Source organism: Micromys minutus (assembly GCF_963924665.1).
Source record: "Micromys minutus genome assembly, chromosome: 10".
NCBI classification, from domain to species: domain Eukaryota; kingdom Metazoa; phylum Chordata; class Mammalia; order Rodentia; family Muridae; genus Micromys; species Micromys minutus.
The window spans coordinates 26,471,829-26,481,947 of NC_137979.1; the positions used below are offsets into that span (position 1 = coordinate 26,471,829).

The 10,119-nt window shown below is 45.2% G+C and overlaps 1 protein-coding gene across 1 annotated transcript; it reads left to right on the forward strand.

Annotated features, from left to right (window-relative positions):
• Positions 1-40: 40 nt before the first annotated feature.
• TLCD2 (TLC domain containing 2) lies at positions 41-2,039 on the forward strand (the record flags this gene model as incomplete). The annotated part of the gene is made up of 4 exons (XM_080922411.1): positions 41-213; positions 427-509; positions 722-804; positions 1,539-2,039. 4 exons carry the CDS (start codon positions 41-43, stop codon positions 2,037-2,039), a joined length of 840 nt encoding a protein of 279 aa, XP_080778537.1.
• Between the last annotated feature and the right edge of the window lie 8,080 nt (positions 2,040-10,119).

Consider the following 10,119-nt stretch of genomic DNA (forward strand, 5'->3'; position numbering starts at 1 on the left):
ATCAAAGACACAGACTGAAATCTAGCTGACCCGCCAGACGATGGCATCCGAGGGACTCCTTGTGGCTGGCGCCTCCTTCGCGGTGTTTCGGGGGCTGCATTGGGGACTACAGCTGCTGCCCACTCCGGAATCCGTTCGGGACCGCTGGATGTGGCGGAACATTTTCGTTTCGCTGATACACAGCCTACTCTCTGGAGTAGGAGCGCTGGTCGGGTGCGGAGCTTGGGGACTGACAAAGCACTGAGGGGCGGGGGTGGAGAAAAGGGCCTGGAAGACTGAGGTTGGAACACCGGTGGGTACCTTTTGGAATGAATGAGAGGTTTTCAAAGCCTGAAACTGGTTTGGGCTGTAGATGGATGGGAGTATCCAGTGGGAGAATGGATCTAGGTCTTGGAGAAATTGATCTTAGCTCTTCCTCTTCTCCAGGCTATGGCAATTTCCTCAGATGGTCACCGACCCGATTCATGATCACCCATCGTGGGCACGGGTCCTAGTAGCAGTGTCAGTGGGTGAGTGTACAGAAAAGACTGAATCAGGAAAGGCCTTTTTGGAACGGGAATTCTAGGTCCCTCCTCCTCCTCTTTGGAATAAAGCAGATGTTGCTGGAGGTTTGCTATAAGAAATTAAGGACCTGAGAAAAGTGGGACTTGAGACATCTCTCTGGGTTATGCAGCGGCCGGCTCCTAGAAAGGAGCCTCATAACCCTCTCCGGTGCCCACAGGCTATTTCATGGCAGATGGAGCTGACATGTTGTGGAATCAGACGCTGGCCCAGGCTTGGGACCTTCTCTGTCACCATTTGGTGGTAAGACTCTGAAGAGAGAGGCCAGATAGAAAGGGAGCATGCCCAACTCAAGAGCCCAACCTCTCTCTTGAGTGTTCTGTCCTCTGACTTTCCCACAAAGCCCCCCCCCCCAAAAACCTATTTCCCTGGTCTTGGACTGAATTGGAGGGCGGTTTTGACTGCTAACCACTCGTGGGCACTGCCCAAGGAGTTTCGATCCCTCACAAACCTCCGGCTGATCATGAAATCGTTGAATCCAGTTTAGGAGGTGGGGATGAGGCAGAAAAGACCAGGGACGAAAGCTAGGATGTGGTATGCAGATAGTGTGGCTTCCAGGTAAGAGAGCCTCTGGTCCAGGGCTGCTCATGCCCCCTAGATAAGGGTCAGCAGAAAGGTCAGGATTGGAAGGAGTTCTAAAAAAATGCTTGGGTAATATAAAGTGAGTAAATAAAAAATAAATAAATAAATAAATAATATAATGTTTAAAAAGCTGATACCTGGTGCTCACTTTGGCAGCACATATACTAAAATTGGAACGATACAGAGAAGATTAACATGGCCCCTGTGCAAGGATGACACACAAATTCGTGAAGTGTTTCATAATTTTTGGGGGGGAAAAAAGAAAAGCAGATACCTGGAAAGAGGAGGCAGAACGTGGAAAAAATGCTTGGGTATCCCTAGTAGAAGGATTAGGATGCTGGGACATGTTGGGTACAGGTCATGCAAAGCCCTCTGACTTTGAACCTTGCTTTCAGGTAGTGAGCTGCCTCAGCACCGCCGTTGTGTCTGGCCAGTTTGTGGGCTTCTCTATGGTATCTCTACTTCTGGAGCTGAACTCCGTCTGTTTGCATCTAAGGAAGCTGCTGTTGCTCTCCCGAAAGGCCTCATCCCTGGCCTTCAGAGTAAGCAGTTGGGCCACCCTGACTACCCTGGCCCTCTTCCGCCTTCTGCCGCTGGGATGGATGAGTCTGTGGTTGTTTCAGCAGCACTACCAGGTGCCTCTTGCTCTGGTCATCCTTTGTGGAACTGGGCTGGTCACGGTGGGTAGCATAAGCATCTCACTGGGAATCCGAATTCTGATCAAGGATGTCTTGCAGTCTCGGCCCTATCCATTTATCCTTATGCACAAGGAGTCTCTGCAAACCAAGACATATGAGCCTGTCACCAGGAACAATTCCACTCTCAGTCTGAAAGGTGTGGAGGTTTTCTCTTCTGTCAGCCCTCAAGGAGGTGGGGCTGGGAAGAGGAGATGGTAGCCCACTGCACAATCTACTGTGTAGCAAGGGTTAGACTGTATCATCAACATCTCGGGAACCTTTTTCAGCTAACTCATTTGTCACCCCTTCCCAAGATCCAAGAAGAAATGTGAATGTTAGTAGCTTCGTGTGAACCTAGGCTACTGCTCCCTGAATTCCTTTGCTCCCATGTAAGGATGGACAATGAGAGAAGAAGTCCTTCTAGAATCAGAGAGGCCTGCCATGGAGGGGGCAGAGCCAGGAGCAGAGAGACCTCATTTATGATCAAATTCTGGAAATGAGTTAAGAGCACAAGAAACATCTGTTGGCAGGAGGAAGGGGCGTAGCATTTGCCAGTGACAGAAGAAGCCAGGCCACTGCAGTTATGACTGATACTTCCAATCCCCTAGACAGACTACAAGTGCCCAGATTATACACAACCCTACTCTACTGTGTAAGCCTTTCTAACTTTTGTGTCTCTCCTGACCTTTTTTTAAGAAATGTAAATTCTCAGATGAACATAGTATGTCTCCTAAAGGTACACAGAAGCCCTGAACCACAGAAAGGAGTAAAGTATCCCAGCAACCACCTGGTGGCTCACAACCATTTGTAATGAAATCTGATGCCCTCTTCTGGTGTGTCTGAGGACAGCTACGGTATACTTATATATAATAAATAAACAAATCTTTAAAAAAGAAAAAAAATACAGGAACAAAAAGAAGAGGCAGGAAGGGCTTTTAAAAAGCATACCAAGCTGGGCAGTGGTGGCACACACCTTTAATCCCAGCACCAGGGAGGCAGAGACGGGCAGATCTCTGAGGCCAACCTGATCTACAGAGTAGTCTCCAGGACAGCTGAAGTTACACAGAGAAACCCTGTCTTGAAAAAGGAAGGAAGGAAGGAACAAAGGCACTGCTAAGAAGTGAAGGGAGAGAAAGACAAAGAGGATGATGAAGACATGTGCACAGAGAGAGGTCTGAAAAGAAGAAAGAAATATTAAACCCATCCCATAGAGAATCCAGGCAAAGAGATCTCAAGGGTAAGGAAAAGCAAAGCTTCAGCAGATGTATTGAGAAAAGTTGTTACAGAAGCTGAGAGGAACCCAAATCATAGCATTAGTAACATGATCACAAACACAAAAGGCAAGAAAAATAGGATTGTAGGCAGAAAGGGACCCCAAGAAAGGACCAGCTCACATAGACATCAGAATACTAAAAACAGACTCAGGAGAGATGGGGAGACAGTAGCAAATGGAGAGATTCACAGTGAGAGGAGAGGTGGAAGTGGGCCGAGGTGGGAGAGGCAGGCACCAGGAAGGTTTGCTGTGTAGAACAGGAAGCAGGATGGGCAGAAGGACAAAGCACAAGCCTGTGAGACACAGACAGGGACAACCAGAAGAGAGGTGAACTATGGGGGATAGGCGACAGGATGGGGACCTGATAATTAAGTAACATGCAAAGGAAGCAAAGAGGAGGATCAAAGGGATGGGGGGGGGCAGCAAATAACAAAGACTAGAGCCTGGCAAGGTGGCACTTGGGAATGACCGGCAGAGGGATCAGGAATTCAAGGCCAGTCTAGGCTATATAAGACCCTGTCTCAGCAAACAAACCAAAGAAGAAAAAGAGAAGAAAACTGGACATGGCAGCCAGAACATTCTCTGGCATTCATGAGTCCTGGGTTCAATGCCCAGGTTGGCAGTGTTTTGTTTGATTAGGTTCTGGTTACCCTGATAATACCATAGCTAACTAACCATCTTGCCCAGCAACTTGCTGATAGTCTTTTTCTTCCAGCAAAAGGGAGGAGCTTTACTGCAGAGAGAACATTGAGCCTTAAGGTCTCAGAACACTATCCCTATTGTATATGAATAAATTGCTATGCAAATGATTTCATCAGTCTATTGTGAATGTGATTGCTTTGAGTCATTTTTCTTGGCTCCAATGGTATCCTGGTCTTCGATGTGATGTGAAGTTGTGGAAGTTTTGAGTTCAGAGGGTTTCCTGTTAAGGTTTCTCAGTCTTTTTCCCTCTCTTCCCTGTTTTTGTTTTGTTTATCTTGTGAGGTTCTCTGGGCTGTGTGTGTGTGTGTTGAAAGTTGGCATGGATGTAGTGAAGGCTGGCATTAGATTTCTTTGGATCCTCCTGCCTCTACTTCTTAGACACTGTGAGTGTGGAAGTGTACCACTGCACCAGGGCAGGCTAAAACATTCTCCATGACCTACAAATATCTAGAGTGTTATTAGATCCTCTATGATCGGAAAGCAAACCCAGAGGACAGGGAAATGTCCCAGTAGGTAAAAACACTTGCTTTCAGTCTTGATAACCTGAGTTTCTCATTTTGTTCTTTTGTGTGTTTGTGTGTGTGTGTGTGTGTGTGTGTGTGTGTGTGTGTGTGTGTAGCTCTGGCTAGCCTGGAACTCATAGAGATCCACCTGCCTCTGCCCACCAAGTACCAAGATCAAAGGCATGTACCACCAGACTTGGCCTAACTGCCTGAGTTTGAGCCTCAGTGCCCACTGGTACTAAGGATAGAATAGACTCTCACCAGCTCTCCTCTGACTTCCACATGTGCCCTGCTGCATGGCCCTTCTCCAAAGGAAAAAAATAAATGTAAAATTTTTTTAAAAAGGTGGCAGGGACTGAGAGATGGCTCAGTGGTTAAGAGCACTAACTGCTCTTCCAGAGGTCCCGAGCTCAATTCCCAGCAACCACATGGTGGCTCACAACCATCTGTAATGGGATCTGATTCTCTCTTCAGCTACAGTGTACTTATATACATAAAATAAGTAAGTCTTTTTAAAAAAAGAAATATGAGCCTTGAATTCACAGAGATCCACCTGCCTCTGCTTTCCAAGTGCACATTAAAGAATGTTCCTCTACTGCCTGGCTAAAGATTTATTTTTCTTTTCGTTCTTTGTTTTTTCTAAAAATTATTTTTAAAAGAACAAACTGTTCCAGCACTTAGGAGACTCAGGGTAGGTCTGAGGACACACATTTGTAATCTAAGCCCTTGGGAGGCTGATCTAGGAGGATGAGGAGTTGAAGGCTAGCCTCAAGTGTGTGACGTATTCAAGTCCAGCCTGGGCTACAGTAAAAGAGAGAGGGAGAGAGAATAGTTGGTGAATATGACTTTGGAAAAACAAAACTTGAGAGAAAGCCCCTCAGATTTGCTTAAGAGGATAAGAGAGGAGTTAAGGGTGGAGAAATGCCAGACAGATTAATCAGGTCAGATACACTACTTCTGAAATGCCATTTCCACATCAGGATGCTTTGGTTTGACGGTCAGTCAGACCAATGCAGTGACGATTGGACTATTGATTTCTGCACTTTCCAAGACTTCAGTCTCCATCCAGGGCGATGTCAATTTAGCTTTCCTCTGCAGACATGACTGCCACTGAAGCTGGCCTTGTTGAACAGTACTTGCCTCTGATCTGGTAGATCCCACACAGCTTCTGCAGGACCCAGACACTGGTGTGACTCAGCCTCAGGGAGCTCTTTCTACAGAGAGAAGGGTTCAAGCCATGTGTGTGAGGGTCCCTGGAAAGGGCTCCCTGCCCCCACCACCACTGAAAGCACAAACCTTGGGGTAATATCTGATATTCCAGGGAATGTAGCCCTGAATGCAGTGTAGACCAGGATGGTTTCACATCTCAGAGATTCACTTGCCTCTGCCTCCTAAGAGCTAGGATTAGAGGCATGCACCACTGTACCTGGCTTGTGATTTACTTAGCCTTATTTTATGTGTACAAATGTTAGCCTGCATATATATATATATATATATGCACTATGTGTATGCCTGGTGCCCCAGAGGCCAGAAGAGGGTATTGGTTGGATCCCCTGGAGATGAAGTCCCAAACAACTGTAAGCAGTCCAATATGTGTGCTGGGGATGAAACTCGGTTCATCTGCAAGAGCAGTATGTGCTCTTAACTGTTGAGCCATGTCTCCAGCCTCAGATTTCCCAGTTAATGTTTACCTTCTCCCTCAGGTCCATCTGTTCTTGCCCTCGAGAACTTCTTTATCTCCTTGACCTTCACTGGCCAATTTCTGCTGGGAGTCTTACGGATCCCAAGTGATACAAGAGATAAATAAACTGGAGCACCGTGAGAACTCACCTGTTCTTCTGTACCCATTGGCTGAGAGACCGGCTGAGAGCATACTTTGCCTCAGTCTCCTGCCCTTCCTTCCCCTAAACCTAAGTCTTTGCCCACTCCAAGTTTGCTCCTTTCCCATAGTAATCCAGTGGTCGCTGGGGTGAGCAAGGAATACAGGTTAAGGCAGCTGCACAGTACTTTGCTGCATATTGAGTCTTAAAAATTTGTATAAACTTTGTGTTCTGTTTCTAAACATAACCCCATCTGTTTCAACACAAAGTGCAGACAAAAAGTTTCAGAATGCTACTTGGAATAATTGAAAGGTTTTACTACTTGATTTAAAAAATTTTTTTAAGATTTATTTATTTAGTGTGTGTGAGTTCATTGTCACTGTCTTCAGATACACGAGAAGAGGGCATCAGAGTCCATTACAGATGGTTGTGAGCCACCATGTGGTTGCTGGGAATTGAACTCAGGATCTCAGAAAGAGCAGTCAGTGCTCTTAACTGCTGAGTCATCTCTCCAGTCCTTAAAAATGTCTTTAACTTTTTAAACAAATTTAAAAGTTTATTATAAAAAAGTTACAAGTAAGAAAAAGAAATCATAGAATGAAATTAACCAGACCCAAAGACAGTAGGGCTCAAGGAACTTGTACAGTTACAGTAGCCATTTGAAGTGGAGGCTGTAATGCTTCACACTGAATTTTATACTTTCTTTAAAGGATATATTTTTTGCACCTGTCCACTACTGGAAACAAAACATCCATGAGAGAGTTAGAATTAGATGTGGTTAGCTTTGATCCTCTTTTATAACTCCCATCCCTTCCCTGCATTAGTCCAACCTCAATCCTGTTCTTTTTTTTTTTTTTTTACATTTTATACCGAATCCACATTTATGGTGTTTATATAAATACATATATCATTGTTCAGACTCTGTGTATGAGGGATAACATGCATCCCCACCCCCAAGATTATGTGACCTTGTGAAGTGGAAACTTCTAGTTCTTTGGAAAGTTAGTTCTATCAAATGATGGTTTGCTGGGGCACACAGGTGAAAGAACGTCCCGCTAAAGCAGACACATCAGACTGTTTCCTGAAGCAGACACAGGTTAAAGGATGTTTGGACAAAGCAGACACATGAAAGGATGCTTGATGAAGGAGTATAAATATGACCGCACAGACAGTGGGGGATAAGCACTGAGACTTGGTTTGGTTTGCTCCGCCTTGCTATTCTTTGATATACACATACACACACATATTGGTTTGCCTTAAATAGCTTTCTTGAGCTCAACTTGTGATAACTTCGAAACTGAGAGAATTGAGTGAGGTTCCTGTGAATGCTTGCTGCTTATGTGGCCTCACCTTAGGCAGGTTGGTGAGCCTGGTGGTTTCTTCAGGAACTATATCTGCCTGGTGTCTGCTTGCTGAAAGTACTGGATTGTAGCTGCTGGTTTGTGTCTGGGGTCTGCCTGCCCAGAGGACTGGGCTGCAGCTGCTAAGTCGTATTTGGTATTTGCTACGGGATTAAACTCTTGTCCAAGAAGATCAAGCTTGCCCCCAAAGAACTACTGCTGAACAAGTCCACTTCCCCCCATCCTAATATCTTTTCCCTTCCACTATGTCTGTTGGGTAGTGGGCTAGCAGAGAAGCTGAACCCTTAGTAAAAGTAGGTTGCAAAAAATTTATGCCTACAACCTTGTTCTATAAATATTATACATTCCAAATCCTTCTATTTTCCCTCAAATTTTGTGATTACATTTTTCTTCAGAGCTGAATAGTACTCCATTTTACATACAGACCAATTCTTCACTAGCTATTCATCTGTTGAGAAGCAACTAGGCTGGCTCTTTGGTTAGTGAATAAAGCATCAATAAATACAGCAATGCAGATAACTTTATGGTAGGGTGTGTTGTTCTTTGGGTATAGATCCAGGAGTGGGATCATAAGGCAGAGAAATCTCCAAACTGATTTCCACCATGGCCGTACTAATTTGAACTCCCCCTAACAGTGAATAGTGGCTTCTTCCTCTCCACATCCTTTCCAACATCTGTTGTGAGGTCTGTTGATGTTAGCCATTCTGACTGGGGTGAGATGCTATCTCAGAGTAGTTTGAGTTTGCATTTCCCTAATGGCTAGGATATTGAACACTTTTTAAAATAGTTGCTGTATTTGTTGGTAGTTGTGTTTGTTTGTTTTTAGACTGTCCATTCGGTGCATTTGCCCATTTGTTGGTTGAAGTCTTATTTTCTTGGTATTTAGCTTCTGCAATTCTTGTCATCTCTGGCCATTGGCCCCTTGTCTGAAGTGTAGCTGGTAGAGATTTTCTCCCGTCCTGTGTGCTGTTTGTTCACCCTGCCCATTATTTCCTTTGCAACTCTTTATTTCCCCTATGTCCCAAGTGAACAGGACGAGGTACAATAACAATGGGTAAAGGAGCCAGAGCCCTGGGCTCAGGAGCCTGCAGTCAGCATTTTGTTAAATTGGATTAGTGGGAGCTACTCAGAGGATGGACCAGGGATGATGGATCCATAGAACCTATAGCCTGGGAAGGGATGGACTACTTACGGTGGTAGGCTTCATGCCTCCTGACATCCAGGGGGCAGTCAGACCCTCAATTAAAACTTCTATTCAAGTATCTTCCCAGTATCTTCCAGGCTGTACATAGCAACTGTAATAAGCTTAGTATGTAAGTTAGGAACATAGGCCTCTAGCTATCCAACCCCTGTAGACCTAATACACATGCGCAGTAAATCATACCACCTAACCCCACCCCCACCCCGTTCAGAAGGGTTCTCACACCCCTCTCTATTTTTCCGTCTCTGCTGTCCCATCCTCATGTGAATAGTCATCAGCTCTAGGTGACAAGGACAGCCTTACAGATACTCTCCACACAGTCTGTGGTTGTTAAAAAGTCAGTCTATCATGTCTTTCTCTGCCCAAGACATTCAGTGGTGTGCCCGTGTGTAGGGAACAGGATACCCAGAGCCTTCTAATATGGGTTCCACCACAGACATGTACCCCCTTTTTCTCCCCTTTTCCTTAACACTTGTTGAATGTGTCATTTGCTAGTTTCATTGATGTATAAAGTTCCTCCTGAAGACAAAAGCAAAGCTTGTCAAGTGGTTTGTCTTTCCTCATGCTCGTTACTATGTTTTGCTCTTTGTATAGCTTTCTTCAGTTCCTCCCTCCCTCCATCCCTCCCTCCTTCCCTTCCTCCTTTCTTCCCTCCCTCCCTCCTTTCTTTCTTTCTTTCCCACAGTGCACTTTGCATCCGTGCCCATCTCAAACTTGAAATAAATCTCTTACCTCAGTTCCCTGAGCACTGAGCGAGCTCTTCTCCAGCTTCCCACAGACTCTCATCCACTCCCGACTTCTCCTGATATAATTAAAACTTGGACGATATTAATAAGTGGGCTGAGGATGTGGCTTAGTTGGTAGAGTACTTGTCTAGCACACACTAAGTCCTAGACTCAGTCCTCCCCTAGCACTGTATGACTGCATAGACCAGGCATGGTGGTGCAGGGCTATAAGCCCAGCACTTGGGGACTATAGGCAGCAGGACTGGACAATCAGATCATCCTCACCTCTTGAGTTTGAAGCTAAATCAAGTAGCATATACCTTTAATCCCAGCACTCTGGAGGCAGAGGCAGGCAGATGTCTTTGAGGTCAAGGCCAGATGCTCTATAAAGCCAGGGCTACATAGTGATACCTTAACTCAAACAAAGTAAGCCTGCTTTTGCATAATTACAGGTGGATGCATTACCTGCTCCTTCTTGATTGTTTGGTTGGTTGGTTTGTTTGGGGTTTTTTTTTGGGGGGGTTGTTTTGTTTTGAGACAGGAGCTATCTCTTTTCTATAGTGGAAGGTGAATAAGTAACTCCTGAAAGTGAAGGCCCGCAAAACAGCCATGCTGTTTAGTTGGACAGTACTGTAAATGTGATGTGGAAACTCATACTAAAACTATCAGTTCAGTCCGTGAACAACCTTAAAACACGGTCTGCAGCCCAGGGCA